At 41.9% G+C, this 27,513-nt stretch overlaps 1 protein-coding gene across 1 annotated transcript in view; it reads left to right on the top strand.

Moving 5' to 3' along the window:
* Positions 1 to 27,513, top strand: part of LOC132835854 (complement C3-like) — a 119,397-nt gene that overhangs the window by 38,770 nt on the left and 53,114 nt on the right. Inside the window, exons 18-28 of the mRNA XM_060854950.1 lie at positions 1,387 to 1,495; positions 5,156 to 5,241; positions 8,265 to 8,404; positions 11,000 to 11,212; positions 11,862 to 11,916; positions 12,447 to 12,455; positions 15,354 to 15,440; positions 19,895 to 20,098; positions 21,410 to 21,485; positions 24,201 to 24,360; positions 25,543 to 25,638. Coding sequence (XP_060710933.1) covers positions 1,387 to 1,495; positions 5,156 to 5,241; positions 8,265 to 8,404; positions 11,000 to 11,212; positions 11,862 to 11,916; positions 12,447 to 12,455; positions 15,354 to 15,440; positions 19,895 to 20,098; positions 21,410 to 21,485; positions 24,201 to 24,360; positions 25,543 to 25,638 — 1,235 coding nt within the window. The remainder of the gene's footprint in view (positions 1 to 1,386; positions 1,496 to 5,155; positions 5,242 to 8,264; positions 8,405 to 10,999; positions 11,213 to 11,861; positions 11,917 to 12,446; positions 12,456 to 15,353; positions 15,441 to 19,894; positions 20,099 to 21,409; positions 21,486 to 24,200; positions 24,361 to 25,542; positions 25,639 to 27,513) is intronic.

Genomic DNA, 27,513 nt, shown 5'->3' with positions numbered 1-27,513 from the left:
AGAGAATGTGCAAACTTCACACAGACAGTCACCCAAGGCAGGAATTGAACCCAGGTCCCTGATACTGTGAGGTAGCAGTGCTAGCCATTGTGCTGCCCTCTGTGAGGGGATGTAACAGGAAAGGTCATATTTATAGCCCACCCTTAATTATCCATGAGCATGACCCATTAGTGAGTATCTTTTTTGAACTCCTGCAGTATGTATGGCATATAATTATCCAGGGTACTCTTAGGGAGGGATTTCCATAAATTTGATCTAATCACAGCAAAGAAGTGCTTGATACACTTTCAAGTGTCCTGGGATGTTGGGAATTGGGAGGACCTGGTTCAAGGAGCTTTTGCGAGCACCTTGTAGATGGTGCTGTCCACTGATGGCGAAGGGGGCAAATGTTTAAAGTGGGATTCAGTCAGGGCAGCTTTGTTTAGCATGGTATCGAGCTTTTTGAGTGTTGTCGGAGCTCTGGGAAAGTCGGCAGTGTTCCATCTCCCTCCTGACTTGTGCCTTGTAATCGCTTGACAGGTCAGAGTAATCAGAAGGTGAGTCACTCACTGCAGAGTTTCCAAATTTTCGTTGACTTGCTTTTGTAAGCACTATTTATGTGGCCGGTCCAACTGGAAATTAGAACATAGAACAATACAGAGCAGGACAGGCCCTTCGGCCCTCAATGTTGTGCTGACCTGTGAACTATTCTCAGCTCGTCCCCCTACACTATCCCAAAATCATCCATGTGCTTATCCAAGGATTGTTTAAATCTCCCTAATGTGGCTGAGTTGACTATATTAGCAGGTAGGGCATTCCACACCCTTACCACTCTCTGAGTAAAGAACCTGCCTCTGACATCTGTTTTAAATCTTTCACCCCTGAATTTGTAGTTATGCCCTCTCGTACAAGCTGACATCATCATCCTAGAAAAAAGCATTTCACTGTCTACCCTATCTAATCCTCTGATCATCTTGTATGTCTCTATCAAATCCCCCCCTTAGCCTTCTTCTTTCCAATGAGAACAGACCCAAGTCTCTCAGCCTTTCCTCATAAGATCTTCCCTCCAGACCAGGCAACATCCTGGTAAGTCTCCTCTGCACCTTTCCCAATGCTTCCACATCCTTCCTGTCATGGGGCGACCGGAACTGTACACAATATTCCAAGTGCGGCCACACCAGTGCTTTGTATTCTGGTCTTCAAGATAGCAATGGATTAAATGTGTTGAAAAGGACTTCACTCAAACAGGGATAGGACAGGGACAGCTCACTCCTTATGTGACACAATCCTACTCATGCTGTATCACTTTTCTGTTTGGAACGAAAAATGTAAACCAATATCTTTTAACTTAGCGACAATGAAACTCTGCATCAAAATCCTCAGTTTACCATTTGCTCTTTTCTCTAGGTGACGATGATGACTACTATATTCCCTATGAGGATATAATGTCTAGGAGTGACTTCCCAGAGAGTTGGCTCTGGATAGTGAAGACTCTGCCCACAAATGACAGACAAGGGTATTAATTATTGCTATGTATCTGTGAGGAATTTTTGCAATGTTTCTGAAGTGCTTTAATGCCTGAAAGTGTACTCAGCAGGACTTCTTTTCCCCCCAAGTCTGAAGGTTTGTGGAAGTGAAAGACTTTCAGCAACACCTTTATCGACTTATGAATGTTCCGGGCATCTTTACAGACAATGAATTTTGAATGTGAAGGGGGGAGGGGGGGTCGTTTAGCTAAGATGGCTGATCTGCAATGCAAAGAAACACCAACAGGTGGCATCAGTTCTGGCACCCAGCTGCTTTCTCAACCGCTCTTGCCTGACGTACCATGACCTTTAGGTTAAACCACCACCTGAAAGAACAGCCCTACGTCCAGTAGGACGGTGGCAATTTTACCTTTTACACTCAATTAAGCACTTCCTTTTATCAGAGGGTTTTGCAGAGTGTAACTCGAAGGGTGACATTTGTGATTTAGGAAACACAGCAGTCAATTTGCCTATAGCAATCTCCCACAGACAGTTAATATGCAGAATACTGCATCTAGACTTCACTGTGAAGTGCTGGAAATACTAGACAGGTTAGGTAGCATCTGTGGAGAGAGAGAGAGATTCAGAGGCGACGTTTCAGGGCTGTGACATTTTGTCAGAACTGGAAATGTAATGGAGTTTAATGGTGCGAAAGGGGCAGAAATGAGCAAAAGGTGAGGGGGCCTTTGATAAGGTGGAGGAAGGAGCGATTAAATGACTGAAGGTATGTTGAGGGAATAGCAATGGAACAAATGAAAAAGCAAAATGCGTGTTCCATAGGAGCTGTAAATGGCAGGCATAACTGCTGTCCAAAATTCAAAGTCATGATAGGAAATGAAAAAGAGAAAGAAAACGTCAGAGGTTATGATCTAAAATTGCTGAACGCTGGTTCTCTGTGGAGTTCCCAGGTGAAGGTTGAGGTCTTGCTCCTCGAGTTCATGTTAAGCTTCGCTGGAACATTATCGCTGGCCAAGGACAGATAGGTTGAGAGTCAGGGCAAAGTGAAGCATTGAATTGACAGGGCCATGCTCGCGAATTGAAAGTTGAAATCACTCAGTTTGTGTCTGGTCTCCCCAGTACAGCGAAGGCTGCGTTCTGAGCAGCGACTACACAGCGCTGAATTTAAAGAAAGCAAGAGGTTACGAAGGCATGAGTTGAATCTCCTGTTCTTGCATGGAAAGGTTTTGCAGGAAAGGGAGAGGTTGCTGGGAGTGAGAGAGGAGTGGACCAGGTTGTCATGAATGGAAAACTCCCTTTGGGATACTGAAAGGGGAGACAGTGAAAGGGTCCCATCATGTTGGAAGTAACTGAGAATTATCTGTTGCTTAAAGTATCATAACTCTGGGATGGGGTGACAGCACAGGTAACTGACATCGAATAAACACAGTTGAAGTCCCTATCAACCCCACAATTTAAAGAAAGGATAAGTACTGGCTAAAGGTTGTATTAGCCAATCAGATATGACCTCGATGCAGTAGCTAACATTGCACAAAGCAGGATGTGAAGTGGTACAGTCGAGGTAGTTGTGGGAATGGATTGACTTGTAACATATATCGGCTAGTATCCTAATCTCAGAAACGGAGAGATGAAAACCAGGGAAGGGGAGGGAAGAGGTAGAGATGAACCATGTACGGGTGATGAAAGGAGAGAAATTGGAAACAAAGCCACTGAGATTTTCCAGTTTAGGGTGAGAGCAGGATATAGCTTAGACATCATCAGAATGTGAAAGTGATACGTTAATTATATTGTTTTGTAATGTTTGCAGAGGAGTTACTATAGATTAGATTAGATTAGATTACTTACAGTGTGGAAACAGGCCCTTTGGCCCAACACGTCCACACCGACCCGCCGAAGCGCAACCCACCCATACCCCTACATTTACCACCTACCTAACACTGCGGGCAATTTAGCATGGCCAATTCACCTGACCCGCACATCTTTGGCCTGTGGGAGGAAACCGGAGCACCCGGAGGAAACCCACGCAGACACGGGGAGAACGTGCAAACTCCACACAGTCAGTCGCCTGAGGCGGGAATTGAACCCGGGTCTCTGGCGCTGTGAGGCAGCAGTGCTAACCACTGTGCCACCGTGCCACCCAAAGGCCAGGACAACCAGAGAAATCCCCCGCTTCTTAGAAATAGTGGCTGTGAGATTTTTTTTGCATCCAGCTGAGAGGACAGGTAACTTAGCTTAACGTGTCGCTCGAAAGATGACATCTCTGACATAGCAGCACTCCTTCGGTACCCTCGATTGGAAACTCTGCCTTGATTTCTGTGACCAAGTACCAAAGAGGGAGCTATTTCTCTTTATCACAGGTGGGTTTGACATTGCTTTGTTACAGTCAAGGAGGCCTGTCTGAAATGTACCTCAGCAGAAACTGGTACTGAACCTGCGCTGTTGGTGTTATTCTGATCCACACTTCAGACCAGAAATGGGCATTTGATTGGTGGAATCATTTGATAAGTATCTCAGGGATAGTGGTCTGGTTGATAGCTGTATGACCTCTGAGTCAGAAAGTGGTAGTTACACTTGAACTACCACTATCTGACTCAGAGATTACACAGTCGGACCACTATCTCTGAGACTCTTATCAAATGATTCTACCAAGCAAATGTCCATTTCTGGTCTGAAATGTGAATCAGAATTACACCAACAGTGCAGGTTCAGTACCAGTTTCTGCTGAGGTACATTTCAGACAGGCCTCCTTGACTGTAACAAAGCAATGTCAAACCCACCTGTGATAAAGAGAAATGGCTCAGGGTGAAGTATCAGTAACCAATAGCCTTCAGCAGAGCACACCTGGAATGCTTTGGGTTACTCACAGATGATGCGTGTGGTCTTAAACATCCAGCACTGTTTCTGTCCTTCATGGCAAAGGGTCAAACAAAGAGTAGCAGCTTACAGAACATTATGGATAGGCCGGGCCCGCTCAAAACATTTCCAGAAGGTAGCCCAGACCCTAAACTTTCTCGTTTTGTAAAGCAGGTGTCAAGTGGAAATTCCAGGAGTGGTACAGCTGGCCCAACCACTCAGTTTTAAACAAAACGGAATTTGTGTGCAAACTACTGAATAATACATGAACAAACGAGAACCGAATTTAGAATAACAACCTATCTGAAAACCGAATCTACTTTTGCGCAACTTAATGATGCTGTTCTAAATATTCATAAACACCTTCTTGGTGTTTAAAAAAAAGGTAAAAATCAAACACAGGTTCTTATAGGAGAGATGTCAGAGAGAGGGAGATAGAGAGTCAGCCTGTAGGTGTTTCTTTGGGCCCAGCAGTTTCTCTGGGTTCCCAGTTAAAACGTGACCAGCAGCCACAAACAAAACATCTTGCTAAAGCCCAACCAAACTAATCCTGAACTGGAAGAACTGGGCGCACCCCTTTCATTGTATGGGTGTTTATTAAGAAAAAAACACTAAAGAGATTTTTCAAGGTGATATTGCTAGACATATCAGAACCTCTGCCTTTATAACCCCTCTGAGAAAAAAACAATGACAGAATAAGGAGCAGCATCATCACAGTAAGAAAAAAAATTTGTCTAGAAGTTGATTTTGGAAACAAAACATAGATTTGATCTGAAAGCTAAGTAAGTGTTAATAATACGAGTCAAGATGTGTTCATTGTTTTTATTTTCCTTCATCAGAGTTGTGACAAAGGAAATATCTGGTTACCTTAAAGACTCAATTACTACTTGGGAAATACAAGCTGTTAGTGTGTCTCCACACAAAGGTAAATCATTTTTGATTTAGTGGGTAGAATCATAGACCTCAACTTGCACATCTCTATCCATGCTAACGTAGATGGACAAAGTTAAAAATCACACAACATCAGGTTATAGTCCAACAGGCTTATTTGAAAATATGAACTTTTGGAAGGCTGCTCCTTCATCAGGTAGCTAGTGGAGGAGGAGGAATTTAAAAATGTCGGATCAGATTCCAGCATTTTAACCTCATTTCCATTGAATGGAATTTTTTCATAGCCCTTGCATTAAAGTGCAGGGACCAAATCTCCATTGAGCAACTCCACCCTTGTCATCACCACTGCAGCATTTTAGACTCTCTGTTATATTCATGAAGTGTTTGGGAGTTGTGATTTATAGCATCTCAAGATGAGTCATTATCCACACAGAGATCCCAATCCCAAGTGCAGTATCCAATTAAAAGCCACATGTTCCAGGAGTTTTTCTCTTGTCAGACTTTAGAATACAGAAAAGAAAACTATGCTTTCAATTTCAATAAATACATTTTGTATTATCAGTTAAATGTATTTTTACTGCATTGTTAATTATTGCGCTCCTTTTATAAAGGTACATTGATCTTCATTAAGTACTAAGATATGTTTTGACACAGTGGTGCACCCTTCTGTTAATTAAACCAAACATGCAGAAAATCTCACCACACATTATAATCTGTTAGAATAAGAGTGACAGAGAATTCCCAAATTCCAAGATTTAATGAAAATAATAACAATTTATTCTTTAACGTTGAAAGTGAACATTAAACAACAACTATTCACAACACTAAGCACCCCCCTCCCAATATCACTTAACTGCTTATTACCCGCCTCCAACTCTATAACAAGGTGCTATTTTAATAACACACCTATTAAAATTACATCAACTTAATTTCAAAAGCATGCAGCTGCTGTCATCCTCAGTGTCTTACTTCTTCATCTAAAGATCTCCCTGGGTCGTCTTCTTTCTTTTATTGCTAACATATTTCATATGAAAAGACAGTGTTTGATAGAGACTGTTTCCTAATATCCTGGATCTGTGTTGATAGCAGTTGCTCTGTCTGCAATTTCCAAACTGCCTGCATTTTTATATCCCCAATATCAGATCATCTCATTGGTTCAATCTTGGCAAAACAATAAAATCAAACGTGATTGGATTTTAGTATCCTGGGGCATAATTTAAACTTGAGAATGTGGTGCTAGAAAAGCACAACAGGACAGGCAACATCCAAGAATCAATGTTTCGGGCATAAGCCCTTCATTAAATTCCTGAAGAAGGGCTTATGGATGATGTTATAGATGGGTTGTGGTCATGAGAGAATATTAGAAGAATGAGGAGATCAGTGATTATTGGAAACACCCACTAACCTATACATCCTTGAACACTATGAGCAATTGAGCACAGCCAATTCGCCTATCCTGCCCATCTTTGTCTGTGGGAGGAAATCCACGCAGACACGGGGAGAATGTGCAAACTCCACACAGACAGTCGCCCGAGGCCAGAATTGAACCTGGGTCCCTGGCGCTGTGAGGCAGCAGTGCTAACCACTGAGCCATTGCACCATCCATGGGAGGTGCTTAGAGCAGGAGGGTTTCCAGGTCAACTGAAACCAGCTGCAGTGCTTCAGTTTTTCCACGATAAAGGACCTAACTCTTAGATTCTTGATAGTGTTATCCACATCTGCACAGACATGGGCATGTCATAATCTTTTAAACCTTTATCAAATATCACCTGAATCGTCATTTCTCCAAGGAAACCATTCCAATTGCTCCAAGCGTAGTCCCCCCATGATGGAACCATTCTGTTAAATCTCCAGTGTACCCTTTGAAGGGCCCTAGATCTAGGCGCTGTACTCTACTTGTAGTTTAACCACAGCTTTAGAGAGATTCAGCATAACTTCCTAATTTTGCACTCAACATTTCTATTCATGAAGCCCAAGAACTAATTGACCACTCTCATGATACATACTGCCACCTTTGAAGATGTATAGCATGAACCCTCAGCCACCTCAGCCCTAGTATGTTCCAGTTAATCTCTTGCTTGTCCCTATTCTTTCTGTAGACTATATCAGTTCCTACTTCTCTGCATTAAATTAAACATTAACCATGCATTAAGGTTTTCAGTTCTTAAGACACTGACTTTCCTCATCCCTGAGCCATGATTTTGTTCACCAGCCTTTTATGTGGCACACTGTCAAAGATTTTCTTAAAATCCACAGAAGCAACATTCATTTCTGTTCTCACAGGAAAAACCAATTAGGTTTGTCAAACATAATTAGTCTTAAGCCAGTTTATACCAGCTGTCATTATTTCCCTGTAACTCTCCCAGTGTCTTTTGATTACTTTACCCCTAATTATTGTTTCGTATCCAGCACCGATGTCAACTGACTGTCATCGTTTCGAAGAAGCCTCACAAACGCTTTTGATTCAGGGCGTGAATTTCTACTCTCCAATCCTCTGAGACCTCCCACCCAACTTTTCCAGGACATACTTCTTATCAAATAGCTCACCATTCCTTCCCTCCAGATCTTTGGTAGTTTGTCAGTATTGGCATTTCTTTAGGAAACTACAAACAAAGTACAAATTGAGAAAGTCTCACCTTGACCTGTGTTTTGGAGGGGAACTTACAATTGGTATCTACCTTTCTTTCTATGTGATAGAGACCATGGTTATGTAAAGTGCTGCTCCACACTCTTTGGCTGTTGCGACATGCCTTGTGGATAGTGTAGCATTGTGAGAAAATATTAGCAGAGTGAGGAGATCAGTGATTTTTGGAAACACCCTCTGAAGTGATGGCCACACATGTAAACATCCAATTCCAAATGCATGGTTATGGTGATAGGGTTCAGTCAATGTTAATCATGGTGACAAAGGTAATGAAATTAAAAGTAACAGTTGTCATTTCCTGTTCACTATTTGCAGCTTTCGGTGTACCTGCAATACAAAGTGAACACTGTTTTTAAAATGAGAATTGCACCTCCTTTCCTGAATTCTTATTAAAATTTATTTCTTTGGTCTAGGAATATGTATTGCTCAACCTTATGAGCTGACAGTGCAGAAGGATTTTTTCATTGATCTTCGACTTCCATATTCTGTCATCCGCAATGAACAAGTGGAAATTAGAGCAATCCTGTACAATTATGATGAGAATGATATTAAAGTAAGTTTTGTAACGCATTCATCTTCCTGATGGTGGTGTTGGTTCACTGAATTGGTGGACAAGTGGTTTGCAATGCAGCTTAATGCCAATGGCATGCACTCAATTGCCATACCTGCTGAGGTTACCAGGAATTTCTCCAAGTGGGAGATTGATGGTGGGGTGTGGGAGGGCTGGGGGGAATGAGGTGGGACATGAAGTGGTTAAAGGAGTAGGGAGATGGCCGATGAAGGGAGAAGAGATGAGGGTTGAGGGGGTGAAGGACACTGTATATGAGCAATGAAAGAAAGAAAATGGGGGTTGAAGGAGGGGAAGACAGGGAGGGATGAAGGAAGTAGATATGAGGATTGAAGGATAGTAAGATGAAAGAATCTGTATATCACCAATGGAAGAAGGGTAACTGGGGTAAAGGAGAAGGGAAAAATTAAGGAAGTGGTGAAAGAGAGAGAAATTTGAGTCCAAAGGACAGGCAAATTGGTAAAGGTGGGTGGAAGTGGGAGATAGGAGATATGGTTAAAGGGACGGGTATTTAGGTGGGCGAGAAGGAGACATTCCAAACTATCTATGAGGGATGAGTTATCTACCAGGGGTTAAAGAAGGTGTTAATGAGTGTGAGAGAGGAAGCAAAAGAAGGGGAGATAAGGAGAAGTGGAATGTGTGAAAGAAAGGAAAATAGGGGATGATTTGGATGTGGTGGTTGTGGGGATGCAGGTTTAAGAAGGGAGAGATAGGAGTGCAAAAACGGAAGATTGGGCATGAACAGGGTGGAGGGTGAGATTGAAGAATGGGTGGATGGGGGAGGTGGTAAAGAAAGGTCAGATTGAGGTGAAGGGGGAAGTGGGAATGATGAGAGATGAAGGAAATGGAATGTTTTGGGGATGCTCAACTCCTTTCAGACCTGTCTGTGCAACAGAAGCCCCTCCTGGTCTGCCCATGAAACTCTTCACTTCCAAATTTCCACCTGGGATTACATGAAGCCCAAGGCATTGAAACGGGTTTGGGAGAGTTTGGGAATTGCTGCAGTGAAAGAGGATGATATGATGGATTGTAATAAAAGTAATGATAGAGATTGATGAAAGCAGCAAGGGTGAATGTGCCATCTGTAAAGTCACAGGGAATATTAGGCTGACTTCTAATTGGGATTTCCAATCTATGGGAGAGAAATATAGCTGGTTGGAAAGATTCAATTATGATATTGTGTGAGAAAAACAAATATAGATTTTGGGAGATAATATTTTTAAGGACTTTAGAGAGTCAAGGGAGATCAGGATTCAGAAGAATAGTCACTGAACTTGAAATTTTTATTCCACTTTCTCTCCACAGAGACTGCCAGATCTGCTAAATTGCCCTAAAACTTTCTGTTTTTGTTGGAGTTGGATGATAGTTTAGTGTTAGGATTGTTGTTGGACATTATGATCTGACATCAGTACTGGATCACGGATATTAGTGTCAATGTGTAGATTTTTTTATCCATTGCAATAAAGTTACACCAAAAATAACCGAACACTTTGAATCTTACAGCTGGATTAAGTGCACAACCAGTGAGAAATGAAAATGCTAAATGCTATCATCAATATCAAATCCCTTGTAGCACTGATAACAATGTCAGCTGTTGACCATGGAAGGACATTGCTAAGCTAATGAGGGTTCAGAAGAGATTTACCAGGATATTGCTGGGTATGGAAGATTTGAGTTATAAAGAAAGACTGGATAGACTGGGACATTTTTCACTGGAGCGTAGGAGGTTGAGAAGTGTCCTGATAGAAGTTTATAAAATAATGCAGGGTATAGATGCAGTTAATGGAAGGTGTTTTTATTCCTGAAGATGTGGGATTTCAAGACAAGGGGGCATATTTTAAGGGTGAGAGCAGAGAGATTTTAAAAAAGACATGTGGGGGAAATGTTTTACACAGAAGGTGGTTCACATGTGGAATGAACTTCCTGAGCAAGTGTTGGATGTGGGTAGAGTTACAATGTTGAAAATATAATAGGAAAGGTTTGGAGGGATATGGACCAGGAGCAGGCAGGTGGGACTAGATTAGTTTGGGGTTATGTTCGGTGTGGACTGGCTGGACCGAAGAGTCTGTTTCCGTGCTGTATATTCTATACTGAATTTATTTGAAAATGTTTGACAGAGAGGGGAGAACCACTGCCCCCCGCTGCCTCAAATGTGGAACTGCAAGTGTTTTCCATCTCTCTGGTGTTAGTTGCTTGTGTTTTGTTTTAAGTTGTCGCTGGAAAACTCAGCCAGCATGCTTTTCGAGCAGCTCTGATGTCTTTTCATTTCAAAGCTGCAGGTCTCAGGGACCATTGCAATTAGTCTCTGGCCCTTGGTCTGAAACTGAGATACTTCCTGTGCACAATGCACGAATCTTGCTGATGAGATGTTGCTATTTGAATATAAACCATTGAATGTACACACAGACAGCGCAATCAATCACAGTTTGATTGTATAATTCCAATGGACAATCACTTTTTCCATCACAGGCGGCAGATCCAGTGCAAATGAGTCAGAAGCTTAATGTTGCAGGTTTTGATGTAAATTCTTTGTGATTGTTTCATGATTTTAAGAAATTTTCATTGCATTTTAAATTCTAGGTGCGTGTAGAGATTCCATACAATGAAAATATCTGCAGTGGTGCAAAACCGACAGAGCGATTTAAAAGAATAGTTAATATCCCTGGGAAAGGGTCCATTGCTGTGCCTTATGTCATAGTTCCACTAATAATTGGACAAATTGATATCGAAGTTAAAGCTTCAGTCTTTGACAAACTTGTGGCTGATGCTGTGAGAAAATCCCTTCGTGTGGTGGTAGGTACAAAACCTTTAGATGTTTTTGTAGCATTTGTAATCACACACTAATTAATGGATTGGAATCATTGAATGCTTACAATACAAGAAGCTGTTCAGACCCACAGGTCTATGTTGACTCTTTGAGAAAGTCCGACCTCCTGCCTTTTCTCTGTTCTCCTGCAGTTATCCCCCCCTTTAGGTGGTATATCCAATTCCCTTTGGAAAGTCATGTTTGAATCTGCCCTCACCACACCCTCGCATAGTGGAAACTGCAATTGGAATTGAATACTTATGGCAGTATCTTTGATTATAAAGAATCTAAAAGATTTTAGTGGTGGACATCTGATATCACTCTGATGTCAGATGGATAACACAGTGAACACACTTTCATTTTAGACAAATGGGAGTTGTAAGATTAGGTTGGGAAATATTCTAGCCCTGTCGATTTCAGGGATTCTATCAGTAGAATAGACGAAAAGGTGTATGCGTTTCCTGACTGGGGGGAATGGCATGATTCAAAGTGGATGATAATGACACTGATGCACAGAATGTTGGGGCAGGTGGAGGGATTGTCTTGTGAAATGTTTTAAGCTAACGAAGCATGATAGTTTAAACTTAAACTAAGAAGCAGACTAACGCATTTCATTCTGTTTTTTCTTTCCTGTAGCCAGAGGGAAAGAAAATTGACTGTCCTGTGCAAACTTTTGAATTGGATCCCAAAGGTTAGATTCTTCTGCATTGCTTATGTCTTAATGACAAGCAGTTGTCAAAACAATAGGAGCTGTCTGGCAGAAGGCAGAGAGTGGTGATAAAAGAGTCCTTCTCAGGATGGAAGCCAATGAATAGTGGTTTAGATTAGATTATTTACAGTGTGGAAACAGGCCCTTCGGCCCAACAAGTCCACACCGACCTGCACCCATTCCCCTACATTTACCCCTTCACCAAACACTACGGGCAATTTAGCGTGGCCAATTCACCTAACCCGCACACCTTTGGACTGTGGGAGGAAACCGGAGCACCCGGAGGAAACCCACGCAGACACGGGGAGGACGTGCAAACTCCACACAGAGAGTCGCCCGAGGTGGGATTTGAACCCTGGTCTCTGGTGCTGTGAGGCAGCCGCTCACTTGGTGTGGTGTTCTTCAAGGATCAGTGTTGGGACCACAACTTTTCATTTTATATATTAACGATCTAGATGAAGGAACTGGGGACATTCTGACTAAGTTTGCAGATGATACAAAGATAGGTGGAGGAGCAGGTAGTATTGAGGAGGCAGGGAGGCTGCTGAAAGTTTTAGACAGGTTAGGAGAGTGTGATAAGAAGTGGCAGGTGAAATACAATGTGGGCAAGTGTGAGATCAAGCACTTTGATAGGAAGAATAGAGGCATGGACTATTTTCTAAATGGAGAGAAAATTCAGAAATCTGGAATACAAGGGACTTGGGAATCCTAGCCCAGGATTCTCTGAAGGGGAACTTGCAGGTTGAATCGGTAATTAGAAAGGCAAATACAATGTTGTCATTCATCTCTAGAGGACAAGCATGTAAAAGCAGGAGTGTACTTCTGAGACTTTAGAAAGCTCTGGTCAGACCACATTTGAAGTTTTGTGAACAGTTTTGGGCCCCATATCTTAGGAAGGATGTACTGGCGCTGGAGTGTGTTCAGAGGAGGTTCACAAGAATGATGCAGGAATGAAAGGCTTGAGATAGAAGGAACATTTGAGGACTATATTTGATGAGTTTAGAAGAATGGGGGTGGGTGGGATATAATTGAAACTTACAGAATACTGAATGGCCTGGACAGAGTGGATGTTGGGAAGATGTTTCGATTGGGAAGAGAGACTTGAACCCGAGGGCACAGCCTTAGAGTAAAGGGAAGACCTTTTAGAATGGAGATAAGGAGGAACCTTTTTAGCTAGAGTGGGGAATCTGTGGAATTCATTGCCACAGAAGGCTGTGGAGGTCAGGTCATTGAGTATATCTCAGACAGAGACAGATAGGTTCTTGATTGTTAAGGGGATCAAAGGTTACAGGGAGAAAGCAGGAGAATGGGATTGAGAAACCTATCAGCCATGATTGAATGGTGGAGCAGACTTGATGGGCTGAATGGCCTAATTCCTGTTCCTATGGTCTAGTGTTATTTCTAAAAACAGAGATACACATTTCACTCTGCACTCAATTGGACAAACCCGGGGGGGGTCTCAGGACTGGAGAAAATTACAAGGATAAGGAGCACCGAAGCTGTAGTGACTTGGGGTGTTGACAGTTGAGGAGTTCATGTCAGCGACTCTTTGGTGAATGCAACTTCTGTGTGTGTTCAGATATGGACAGCAGAAGTATGGATGAATTTAATGATATGGAGGGTACAAAATGGGAGGCTGGCCTACGTACCATTCCAACAGTTGGAATCTAGATGCATGGATGGATGAGGGGTTCAGCAGCAGATGAGTTGAAGACAAGACAGAGATAGACATGTATTATAGAGTGACTTTGGTGATAGAGAGGGTGCAGTGTTGGATGCATAACTAAGAGCTAAAAGAGCATGCCAAGGCTATGAGTAGCCTGCGGCAGTCTCTGGCATTCAATGCAGTTATGCTGAAACATAGCTTTTTACCTGCAAAGGATCTATAGACTCACTACAGCGTGGAAACAGAGCCTTCAGCCCAACAAGTCCACACTGACCCTCCGAAGAGGAGTAACCCACCCAGACCCATTCCATTACATTTTCCCCTGACTAACCTACATATTCCTGAACACTATGAGCAATTTAGCATGGCCAATTCACCTGACCCGCACATCTTTGGACTGTGGGAGGAAACCGGAGCACCCAGAGGAAACTTACGCTGACACGGGGAGAATGTGCAAACTCCACACAGCCAGTTGCCCCAAGGTGAGATTTGAACCCAGCTCCCTGGTGCTGTAAGGTAGCAGTGCTAACCACTGAGCCAATGTCATGAATTAACTTGAGATAACACATGCAGTTCCTTAGAACAAAGGGACAAACATAACCTGCTAAGCAACATTCTCAAATGGGGAGAGGGGAGGGATTATAAATTAGCATTTGGAACCATGTCATAGATGCAAAGAAAATTCTGAAACATTACACAGATGGCATACCTGTTTATGCATCACTGGTAAGAGTCACAACTGAGTGTGCAAAATCAGAAAATGATTTTTCATGTTGTCACATTGAGGATAGTTGCTTTCAGAAATACAGGGCCAGATGCTCACTATTGAGGTGGATAGCACAAGTACCTCTGAGATCAGTAGAGGTGAAAAAAAAGTATGATTCTGAACAACAGCATCTTGCCGTAGAAATAACTTAGTGAAGTAACGAATTGGAAGATGAGTATTTTTAGTATTAACTTAATCAATAGTGCACAATCCAGTGGTATCTTGTATCAAATAAGGGAACAAAAGAAGTGAAGGTTTACAAGTGAAGTTTTACCGCTAATGGAGTCAGGTGTTACTAGGGGACATAGCTTTAAATTAAGGGGTGGTAGGTATAGGACAGATGTTAGGGGTAGATTCTTCACACAGCGGGTTGTGAGTTCATGGAATGCCCTGCCCGTATCAGTGGTGAACTCTCCTTCTTTATGGTCATTTAAGCGGGCATTGGATAGGCATTTGGAAGTTATTGGGCTAGTATAGGTTAGGTAGGATTCGGTCGGCGCAACATCGAGGGCCGAAGGGCCTGTACTGCGCTGTATCCTTCTATGTTCTATGTTCTATAAGTCAAAAGTCTTGCGGCAGCAGGGTGAGATAGCAGAAACTGGGCACCCAGCCGAACTGGTCCGTACAAGTATTTATTCTCCATGTGTTCGGATCTTGTCTTTCTTCATTTCATTCTGTCAGCCCCATGTTCTGTACCTTTCTTTCTCAGAAACCCAGCAAGTTTTTCTTTAAATCTCCTAAGGTAGTTGCCTCAAGTTTGCCTATGAAGATCCACATACATCCAAATTCCTATTTTGATTTACTGGTTCAGTTTGCATGATTTTTAGACTTCCACTCTTAGAATTGCAGCAACTCCTTTTGGTCTCAACCTCCCTTCCTCACAAGCCCTGATAGGAAACAAATGCCAACCAATGGTTGCAGAGTAAAACAATGATTTAACTGAAAGATTTGCTTTTGATAACTCAATATATTCTTCCTTCAATTTAGGTAGGCAACAAACAATTGATATTAACATCAAAATCCCAGATGATGTTGTTCCAAATACGGAGCCACTGTCATTCATCAGTGTTCAAGGTACGTTGATTGTGATTATGGTTATATCATATCAAACAATCCAAGGCAGTTTTCATTGGAGCTTAAAGAGCAAGCACATTACTTGAATTTACCTGGCACATGAATATTTGTAATATTAAAATGGCAGAACATGAGTTTTCCATCTTTACAATTATTATTCAGTTTGGTTTTTGATGTATTGAGCAGAAGTTGAAAGTGATGGAAATTCATGAAGACTAGAACCTTGTACAGTACTCTTTAGTATGCTCTAGATAATGTTCTACGTGAGTATGATAACTTTTCTGCTCATCAGTTTATCTTTGTAACAAAATTTAAGCAAAACATTACCAAGTGTCTAATGTAGTTAATTGTTTCCCACTCCTAATCACGGACCAAACTGCGGAAATTAGACTTGGATAGAAAGTTAAATTTATTTGATTGAACCTTTGTAGGGCTATCTCAGGATCTTAGAGCTCCTTCTTATCATGTAAAACATGATATTTCTTACATACATAGTGCAAACGTTTGACAGTATTTCATTCCTTTTACTTTTAACTTTGGGTAACATGGTTTAGTGATATTTTATGGCTCTCTTCTCATTGATAAAACATATTTTCCAATGTCAGAAGATAATGTGTGGTTTTGATTTTGGGTCCCACCACATCTAAGTCATAATCATGAACAGTTTCAGTGCAGAAGGAGGCCATTTTAGACAATAGACAATAGACAATAGGTGCAGGAGTAGGCCATTCAGCCCTTCGAGCCTGCACCGCCATTCAATATGATCATGGCTGATCATTCCTAATCAGTATCCGCTTCCCCCCTTATCTCCACAACCCTTGATTCCACTATCTTTGAGAGCTCTATCCAACTCTTTCTTAAATGAATCCAGAGACTGGGCCTCCACTGCCCTCTGGGGCAGAGCATTCCACACAGCCACCACTCTCTGGGTGAAGAAGTTTCTCCTCATCTCTGTCCTAAATGGTCTACCCCGTAATTTTAAGCTGTAAAAAATTTTCTTTCTGTACTTTTTTTATTGCCTTCAATTGCAAGGTGGGACTCCTTTTTGAGATTAAAAATTTGTGAATCTACTCAGGACAAAACTCATGAGATCGAAACAGTTGACAAAAATAAATTATGTGAAATCTGCTTTATGTTATGAATTTGTGAAAATCCATTTTAATTTGTACACATTATGATCCTTCTTATAATTTCTGACTAATGTTTCTAGCTGTTGTATAAAAAAATAAAATTTTGACAGTGTCAGGAAGGAATAACTGTTTCCTTCCCCTGATTGAGAAGTCAGTAACTGAAGGACATGGATTTAAGATAACACCTTCAGAGAACACCTCAGGGACGCCCGGACCAACCAACCCAACCACCCTGTGACTCAACACTTTAACTCTCCCTCCCACTCCACCGGGGACATGCAGGTCCTTGGACTCCTCCACCGGCAAAACATAACAACACGACGGTTGGAGGAAGAATGCCTCATCTTCCGCCTGGGAACCCTCCAACCACAAGGGATGAACTCGGATTTCTCCAGTTTCCTCATTTCCCCTCCCCCCACCTTGTCTCAGTCGGTTCCCTCAACTCAGCACCGCCCTCCTAACCTGCAATCTTCTTCCTAACCTCTCCGCCCCCACCCCACTCCGGCCTATCACCCTCACCTTGACCTCCTTCCACCTATCACATCTCCATCGCCCCTCCCCCAAGTCCCTCCTCCCTACCTTTTATCTTAACCTGCCTGCCACCCTCTCCTCATTCCTGATGAAGGGCTTATGCCCGAAACGTCAGATTTCCTATTCCTTGGATGCTGCCTGACCTGCTGTGCTTTAACCAGCAACGCATTTTCAACTACAGAAAAGGCCCTGCAGTCCATCAAGTCTGTACTGACAAAAATATACCACTTACACCCATCTCACTTCCCCACTCTACACCCGCAACCCTAAATGTCATTTGGTCTTCCAAGCGCTTGTTAAAGGTTGTGAAGTTTCTTGCCTCAACTACTTTCCCAGGCAACACATTCCAGATTCCCACAGAAGAGCCAAGAAGATAAATTTTTCACGTTGGTGTGAGCTGGATTTATTTGCATGTCAGAATGGTAGAAGCAGATGCATTTAGCAACAGTAGAAGAGATTAAGATGACAGGACAGGGAGAAAATGAAAGGGGCAATGAACAAAGAGGGACATGAGACCTTGTAGATCAAGGTATCCCCTGCTTTTTGAATGTTCACTTTATGCCAATTAGCTTTTACAAAGGACCCCCATTAGCACTTGTTTTCGCTAATCTGAAGAGGATTTCACTTTTACGAAAAATGGCAATACTTATTCCCATATAAATCATGCTCCTTCGCCTTACCCTATTTTCAGCTTACAAGAGGTTTCCTGGGAACACTGTACTTTCAGTTAACAGGGGATACCTGTACCTCTACCTACGAGCTGACAGAGGCTTATCTGGATGGATGTTCTTATCTAGTTCTGTTAGATTCTATAAATCCTCTGCAAATAAGGTGAAAAGTCCTCTGTTTAAAAATAGGGTTTATGAGTTTATTGTCTTACTGGGGTTAGATTTTGCAAATAATCATTTGCAATTTTATACTTTTTATTTTTTACAAGCTATAGGAATTATTTTCAAAGTGCATTTTGGCAATACAGGCAGTCGCTGAACATTCAATGCAATCTCACACAGAGGTATATTAATATTAGTTTGAAAGATTCAACATGGGAACATTTGCTTGATGTCCCATTTTTATGTTGTAATACAGAATCGTGTAAAAATCAATTTGCAGATGTACTCAGACACAGAACCTGTTTGTAACCTGGGGACTGCCTGTAGATTTCTTCCAAGAGAGTCATAGAGTCATAGAGATGTACAGCATAGAAACAGACCCTCTGGTCCAACTGTCCATGCTGACCAGATATCCCAAACCAATCTAGTCCCATTTGCCAGCATCCAGCTCATATCCCTCCAAACCTCCCCCTTCATACACCTAACCAGATGCCCTTCAAATGGTGCAACCCTACCAGTTTCCACCACCTCCTGTGGCAAATCACCCCACACACGCATCACCCTCTATGCGAAAAAGTGAAAGAAATCAAAGATTGGTGGATGTAAATGAGGAGAATTATTTTCTGGTATTTAATGCAACACTTTTGTGACTGTAACCTGATTTTGGTTATGTTTATGTTTGATATAAATCTAAATGCAGAAAATGTTCAGAAATTTTCAGCAGGTCAGGCAGCATGTATGGAGATGAAAACAGCGTTAACATTGCAGGTTAATTGTCTTTCATCAGACCTGGGAAAGGTTAAAGATGTTACTGGTTTTTAAGAAGATGAAATCGAGTGGGGATAGGGAAGTCTGTGATAGATGGGTAACGGTGAATGATAATAAACCCAAAGGAAGAGATTACTTAATAATTAAAGAAAAGATGCGTCAGAGAATCTCCAATTACAAATAGAGGCCACACAGAGATCTTGTGAAGTTGACAAATACTGGTTTATTTCTCATGACATCGTGGAGAGAAATTGTCAGGACTGATACAGAACGGACGCTGTGCACAGTTAACTCAAGGATTCTCTTCCCTGCACTGTAGATACAGACAGTTTTTATCGTGCTACAGTAGTGTAGCTTTAATTACAAGACAATATGAACTAAATTACTCTCAATGGAAAACAACTGGTTGTCCAATAGTAGCAATCAGGTAATAATTGTAACAGGAGGTTCCATTCCTCTGCTAGAGCAGGTGCTAATGTCCAGTATCCTGGTTCCAATGGGTTTGCAGGATGGTGTGCATTCATGTCAGATATCTGGGTGCTAGTCAGTCTTTGTGGGGCTTTGTGGGGTTTCAGTATCTGACGACACCGAGGATGCCCTCGGAACTGCAGGAGCAGTGATGCTATTGTGATGTAGGAAGTTTGTTATCAGATCACCTGAGGAGTGTATACCTTCAGTCTGGAAGCTGGTTGGATCATGTCTTGTTTTGCTGTTTAGTTCCTGAGCTGGTTGTGGTCATGTTGTGGTATTATGGATAGGATCTGTTTTGCCAAGAACAGGCATGGCTTCTGTGACTAAGTAGTGGGCAGGCAGAGTGGTTTATTCTTACCCCCACAAGTTGTCACCATGCAGAATAATAAACAGAAGCAAAAACAGGAGAGGAACAAGTTAGAAATGCATTAAGAGATGGAAATAAAGTGGGGGTGGAACTACCAATCCTTGGCTTAATTATTGAAAGGATACGACATATTGAATCAAAAGATGAATTGCTTTAATTTGATTTCCCTTTTGACAGGTTTTCCCTTATGTTATTTTTTTTTTACTGATCCTTTCACATACATAAAAGCAAGTAGACTGATTTCTAATGCAAAATCAAAATGATTTTCTCACCCATGTATTTTGCCTGACTTGCTGAATATTTCCAGCAGTTTTCGTTTTTATTTTAGAATTCTGAATATATTTTCTTCCAAAACAGGAGATGTTTTAGCCCAAACCATTGAAAATTCCATTGATGGAGCGAAGCTGAAACATCTAATTCGAGTTCCCACTGGCTGTGGAGAGCAGAACATGGCATCGATAACCCCAGGGGTGATTGTCACCAACTTTCTGGACAAAACGATGCAATGGGAAAGAGTGGGAATGGATAATCGAGAAATTTCAGTGCGCAACATTCAAAGAGGTAAGTCTCACTCTTTTTAATTTCAAGTTTGATAAAGGTAAGGAGTGTCATGTTTTGGAAATTGTTGCATGTCGAGATTATCAGTGTTGCTCCAGCAGATATCAAAGGCAAAATAGGGGAAAACCCATCATGGTGAGAAAATTGGGGCAGGTGAGTGACAATTGCACCATTTAAAAGGCGTCTGGATGTGTATATGAATAGGAAGGGTTTGGAGGGATAGAGGTCGGGTGCTTGCAAGTGGGACTAGATTAAGTTGGGATATCTGGTCGGCATTGACGAGTTGGATTGAAGGGTCTGTTTCAGTGGTGTACATCTCTTTGACTCTGTGAATGAGCAGTTGAACAAAGCCTTTTTCGATTTCAAGACCAACAAGTCATATTTTCTGGTGAAATTTCCACAGGAGAATGGGGAGATGTTCATTAACTGGGCTTACTGCTCAATGTTACCCTCATTAGAGTCTAATCACACTTCATTCAATGTTGCAGATTCAAATATTAACATGTGCCAAATGGACGTGAAGAATTCCTGATGTGGGAGTTGGAGATGGGTAGATGGGTATAGGTTGACTTGGGATTTGTGGGGGACTATGGGGAAGTTGTTTGACACAAGTGTATGAGGTGAGAGCATGAACATTGACCAACACTGGTTTATGAGGGACAATGAGATGGCTATAGTGGCATGGATGGAACATCAAGAATGAGGGGTGGTGGGGGATGGGTGTAGAACAAGCGGGATGTTTTATGTCTTTTGCACACATTGCTGGAATCCCATGGAAACCTTTATTACTAACCTATTTTAGGATTAGGTAGCCTCTTAGGATCTTGGAAGAAGTGGATGAAGAAACAAACATTGAAATTGCTGGAGAAACTCAGCAGGTCTGCAGAGAAATAGAGTTAATATGTTGTGTCCAGTGACCCTTCTTCAGAGTTCCTTCTTCAGCACTGCAGAACGGTCATATCAAACTCGAAACACTAATCCTGTTTCTCTCTCCACTGATGCTGCTAGACCTGCTGAGTTTCTCTCGCAATTTCTGTGTTTGTTTCAGATTATCGGTCTCCACAGTAGTTTGCTTTTATTTCATGGATTAAAGGAGCCTTTTGAGGGAGTTGATAAAATTCTTCATTTTCTGCTTGGAATTGGCTTTAATTGGTCTGTTTTTTTTCTGGAGGCGTGCTGTCTTCTAATATTTTCAGGTTTCTGTGATTCTGTACTGGATTACTCTTTTTTCCCCCAACATGTTGTGTTTTCATATTTCATATTTCCAGTATTGGTAGAGTTTAACTTCTTCTGACATTATTTGTATTCCATTAGGTTATGCTCAGCAATTGGCTTATCGCCAAAACAGTGGTGCCTTTGCCGCATTTACATCTCGAGAGCCTAGCACATGGTATGTTATAGTTAAATTAATAAATTAACTGTTACCTTTCTCTTTCTGGTAATCCTGTAGTGTTATCCTTGACAATGACAATACCCTAGATACTCCTCAGAAATGCTGTGGGATTTTAAGACACTGGACAAAAAGTGTTTTGAAACTGCTTCTAAAACAACAACGAAAAAAGTCTCTTCTGAAAGGAGGGTCACCGCCTCACAGCACCCGGGTGCCATTCCAGCTTTGGATGACAGTCTAAGTGGAGCTTGTACTTTTTCACTGTGTCTGCGCGGGTTTCCTCCAGTTCCTCAGGTATCCTCTCACGGTCCAAAGATATGCAGGTTAGGTGGATTGGCCATGGTAAATGTGGGATACAGGGATCTGACGGAATGCTCGTGAAAGGGTTGCCGCAGATCTGATGGGCCGAATGGCCTCTATCTGCACTGTAGGGATTCTGTGATCTATGACCTGAAACATCAACTCTATTTCTGTGCCCACAGCTATTGCCAGACTTGCTGAGTGTAGCAATTTCTGTTTTTGTTTCTGATCTCCAGCATCTGCAGTTATTGAGTCATAGAGTCAGACAGCACAGGAACAGATCCTTGTCCAAGTTTATCAAACTATGTATTCCCATTTACCTGTGTTTGACCCATATCCCTCTAAACCTGTCACCATCATGCACTTGTTCAAATATCTTTTAAATGTTGCAACTGTACCTGCATCTACCACTTCCTCTGGCAGCTCATTCCTGATATGAACACTTTAGTTTAACTTCATGTTCCTGCTTCTCTCTACCAGCTAATAATACTGCTGTCAAAAAAAACTGCAATGTATTACCAGCCGTATAGGATATACACATTCTTTGTCAATCTCCCATGCAATCTTTTTTGATTTGTTCATGAGATGAGGCTGTCACTGGCTAGGCCAGCATTTATTGCCCATCCCTAATTGCCCAGGGGGCAGTTAAGAGTCAACCACATTGCTATGGGTCTGGAGTCACATGCATGCCAGACTGGGTAAGTGTGGGAGAAAATGAGGACTGCAGATGCTGGAGATCAGAGTCGAGAGTGGTGGGGCTGGAAAAGCACAGCAGGTCAGGCAGCATCGGGGAGCAGTAGAGCCGACGTTTCGGGCATAAGCCCTTCATCAGGAAGTTTGGCGCATTTCCCTTCCCGAAAGAATATTCATGAACTAGATGGGTTTTCACAGCAGTTGCATTAGCTGAGAGTTTTACTGAATTCAAATTTCACCATCTGCTTTGATTGGATTTATATCTATGCCCCCTTAACATTGGTCTGGGGTTCTGGATTGCTAGTACAGATTTATTTGCATTACAACCCCACCTCCCACAATTTGTCCCTTCTGAAACAGTTAACCTCTTTTGAACCAATGTAAGTGATACTTTCTATATCTGCTGAACATAATGAAACCTCCCAAACTCATTCATATGAGAGATTACCAGGTTGGGTGACCAAAATCTTAGCTAATGTTTCAAGTCTAGAACTGAGATGGCGAAGGTTCATTTAGACTCAAAATGTTAGCTTGCTTTCTGATTAAATTCCTTACAGTGTGGAAACAGGTCCTTAGCCCAACAAGTCCACACCAACCCGCCGAAGAGCAACCCACCCAGATCCATTCCCCTACATTTACCCCTTCACCTAACACTACCGGCAATTTAGCTTGGCCAATTCACCTAACCTGCACATTTTTGGACTGTGGGAGGGAAACAGAGCACCCGGAGGAAAGCCATGCAGACACGGGGAGAATGTGCAAACTCCACACAGACAGTTGCCCAAGGTGAGGAATTGAACCCAGGTCTCTAGCGCTGAGAGGCAGCAGTGCTAACCACTGTGCCACCCATTGATATTTTAGATTAGATTCCCTACAGTGTAAGGGCAGGCCCTTCAGCCCAACAAGTCCACACTGACCCTCTGAACAGTAACTCACCAAGACCCATTTCCCTCTGACTAATCCACCTAACACTATGGGCAATTTAGCATGGCCAATTCACCCTAACCTGCTCATCTTTGGATTGTGGGAGGAGGCCCACACAGACACAGGGTGAATGTGTAAACTCCAAGCAGACAGTCACCAAGGCTGGAATTGAACCTGGGTCCCTGGTGCTGTGAGGTGGCAGTGCTAACCACTGAGCCACTATGCCACCCCCTCTCTTCACAGATACTGTCTAAACCGTTGTGTCCTCAAGCCTTTTCGATTTCAATACAGATTCCAGCATTTGCAGTAATTTGCTCCCAAGCAAAATTTTAGTCAGAGAGTTTTGAGAAGATTTGTAGCTCAGGTTGAGGTTCTGGGTATAGGTTTGCTCACTGAGCTGGAAGGTTCATTTTCACTTGGCCAGGTTGATGTTGGTGGATGTGAACAGGGCTGTTACATCAAATGAACCTACGTTTGAAAATGAACCTTCCAGCTCAGCGAGTAAACCTACATCCAAAATCTTAGTCAGACTTAGCGTTTAGAGAGTGCTGGAGAGGAAAGAGAGGAAGGCTTCTGGGAAAATGTTCTGCAAGTATTCTATTCTCATTAAAAAGCGGATTTCCATGAAAGAATACAGAGTTGGATTAAATAATATTTATTCAGTATCTATTCCCTGGATCGTGATTACTGTGGCAATGATAACTGTTCAGTGAGAAACGATTCTTCAGTTCAATTTACTCTGGAAAACTTGTTTCTTGTCAGAATCTTCCTTTAAATGTTGCCTTTCTTTCACTGTAGGTTGACTGCTTATGTGGTGAAAGTATTTGCAATGTCGTATAATTTGATCATGGTTCAGCCTGATATTTTGTGTGGAGCTGCAAAGTGGCTGATATTAAATAAACAGAAGCCTGATGGTTCCTTCAAAGAAGATGGTCCTGTAATTCATGGAGAGATGATTGTACGCAATGTGTTTCTTTTCATTCTGCATCATTCTAGACGGTTACATTGAAGAAACTAAGTCATTAAGTCATGGAATCATAAAGCAATAAATGAGGCCATTTGGTGCATCATACCAATGCTTGCACATTAAAAAAACTATACACTTCGTTCTAGTCCATAGCTCTTTCCCACATTTATCTCCTTGTCAACTATTCCTCCAATCCTCTTTTGGTTATTACAGTTGAATCTACTTCCATGAGTAGAGCATTCCATGATCATGAAGTCTCATTACGTTAACAAAATTCTGTTTAATGCTGGTTCTTATTTCAAATACTCTGCAGTGGGCCTTCTTGGCACTGGAAACATCTCTTTATTGACTCTATCAAAACTTTTAAAGATTTTGGGCACCTTTCTTAAAACTTTTCTTAATCCTTTCCTTTACCCTTCTCCACCTCGTGAATGCCTCCTTGGACATACCTCACTCTAACTCCTATGTTTCATTGCCACCCCTTTATCATTTGCCCTTCACCATCGAACAACGTCCTCTAAACATTCAGGTCAACCATGATCCCACTGAATGGTCGAATAGGATTGAGGGGCTGAAAGACCTACGACTGTTCCTAAGACCACAAAGCACAGGAGTGGAAGTAAGGCCATTCAACCCATCGAGTTCTCTCTGCTATTCAATCATGGCTGATGGGCATTTCAATGCCACTTACCTGCACATCCCCCATATCCCTTAATTCCTTCCTTGTTCCTACATTCCTATGAGCTTCTGCCTCCTGGACCTTTGCAACCTTGAGGAATTACATTCCTTTTCCCACTTTAAATTCCATCATTACATTCTTTGCTCTTCCTTGATGTCTGTTCCATTCCCCTCTATGTTGCAAATCCTCCAACAATATTTTTCAAATGTGACGGTTTCTGTGTTTGTAAATGCAAGTTTTTAGGAAGGCATTTAACTTGTAGCCTTTTAACGGCTTGTTCATAAACCAAGATAAATGCCAAGGCGACAATTTTCTTCCAGAGTTTTTGTTTTAAATTGTTCAATTCTTGGATTCATACAGCATGTCTGATATTCTAAAATGGGCATGTTGTTCCATGAGACGAATTTGAGGCCTTGAAGTATTATGAAGGCCTTAGTTACGGATACTTTGGTGTCAATATCTAATTGTTGTTTTTGCATATTGATTTCCTTTAGGGAGGAGTCAAGGGATCAGAAAGTGATTCTTCACTGACTGCATTTGTTCTCATCGCCCTTGCTGAAGCTCAGAGTGTTTGTTCACCTTACATAGAGGTAAAGAGATCCTTTTTTAATGTAAGATAGCATTCAAGGCGAGAGTTGGTTGGCTCAGTTGGCTGGTGCTGCCAACACAATTCCTACAGTGGCTGAGGTAACCATGATGGACTCTCCTTCTCAACCTCTCCCCTTGACTAAGGCATGGTGAACCTCAGGTTAAACCATCACCAGTCATTGCTTTCTCTAATCAGGCAGCAACCCTATAATCTGGTAAGCTATGACGATTTTACCTTTTAGTACACAAGGTGTCAAGGCAGTATTTTGATTCAGAGCATTTGGGTTGAGAGATTGGTGTTAATTTTGGCAAGTTTCATGGAAGGTTTCTCTGTGTTCCCCAGTGTTTTTCTCTGAAGCTCACCTCATTACCAAAGCACAGTATCACCAAGGTGTTTTGCTAATCCTACCATCCCACTTGGGTAGAAGATAGCGTGGGGACCTCCCAGAACTCCCAGCACTTGTACCATTTTTGAAGACCAGCGGAACACCAGGCCAAGTGCTCTCAGACAGTACAGCACGGAAACAGACCCTTCGGTCCAACTCATCCATGCTGACCAGATATCCTAACCTAATCTAGTCCCATTTGCTAACATTTGGCCCATATCCCTCTAAACCCTTCCTTTTCATATATCCATCCAGATACCATTTACATGTTGTAATTGTACCAGTCTCCACTACTTCCTCTGGCAGCTCATTCCATACATGCACCACCCTCTGCGTGAAAAAGTTACCCTTTACATCCTTTTTAAATCTTTCCTCTATCACCTTAAACCTGCGCTCCCTAGTTTTGGACTCCTGTAATCCTGGGAATAAGATATTGGTTATTCACCCTATCTGTGCCCCTCATGTTTTATACACTTCTTTTAGATCACCCCTCAGCCTCCGATGCTCCAGGAAAAACAGCCCTAGCCTATTCAGCCTTTCCCCAGAATTCAAACCTTCCAACCCTGGCAACATCTGTTGTGGAGAAAATATAGAAAATCACCAGGAGATGCAGAGAGTTCTTCAAGAAGTAGATCTTTTATTGGAAACAAAAAACTGTGACAGTGAGAAAGCAGATTCTTGAATACCCCCGAACCTCAGGGTCCTTAGTTTTTTATATTTTTTTTATCATGTTTCTGTTAGCTTATCAGCATGTCCAACTATATTAATCAAAGTACCTCACTCTAGCTACACAATAAACCAGTGACGTTAGTTCCCACTATCTATTTCGTTGTACATTCTACTTAATGTTATTCTAATGTCATGGTTTGATATTTATTATCACCTCTGCTACAGTGATCTTCCATTCCAGACTAACCTGTTCATGATTAGATATTTAGCTATTCCATCTATTACAATAGTCTTCTGTCTCAAGCTGATTCTACTAACTATTAATTAGATATTTAATATCATGTCCCAAATATTTATGGACCCAGACAGGGAGACTACCTTTACTAACTGTTATCTCATCTTGCCATAGTGACCTTTCAGCCTTAACCTTACTCTGCTCAATGGTGTAAGAGAATTCCACTATTCTTATCCCATCCTGCCTTCCACAGACCATAGGTCCCCAGTGGTCTTCATGTTTTAACCCTTCCCATGCTTTCATGCTATTTATTTTCCATACATCCTTATAGATCTTTTCTGACCCTTTCAAGTTTCGCAACATTCTTCCGATAGGAAGGAGACCAGAATTGAACACAGTATTGCAAAAGTGGCCTCACCAATGTCCAGTAAAGTTGCATTATGATCTCCCAGCTCCTATACTCATTGCACTGACCAATAAAGGAAAGCATACCAAACGCCTTCCTCACTATCCTATCTACCTGTGACTTTACTTTCCAGGAGTTATGAATCTACGCTCCAAAGTCTCTATGTTCAGCGACACTCTCC

The sequence above is a fragment of the Hemiscyllium ocellatum genome, chromosome 45, assembly GCF_020745735.1.
Source record: "Hemiscyllium ocellatum isolate sHemOce1 chromosome 45, sHemOce1.pat.X.cur, whole genome shotgun sequence".
NCBI lineage: Eukaryota > Metazoa > Chordata > Chondrichthyes > Orectolobiformes > Hemiscylliidae > Hemiscyllium > Hemiscyllium ocellatum.
The sequence above is the reverse complement of the archived record's forward strand: the minus strand, read 5'-3'. Positions and strand labels throughout refer to the sequence as shown.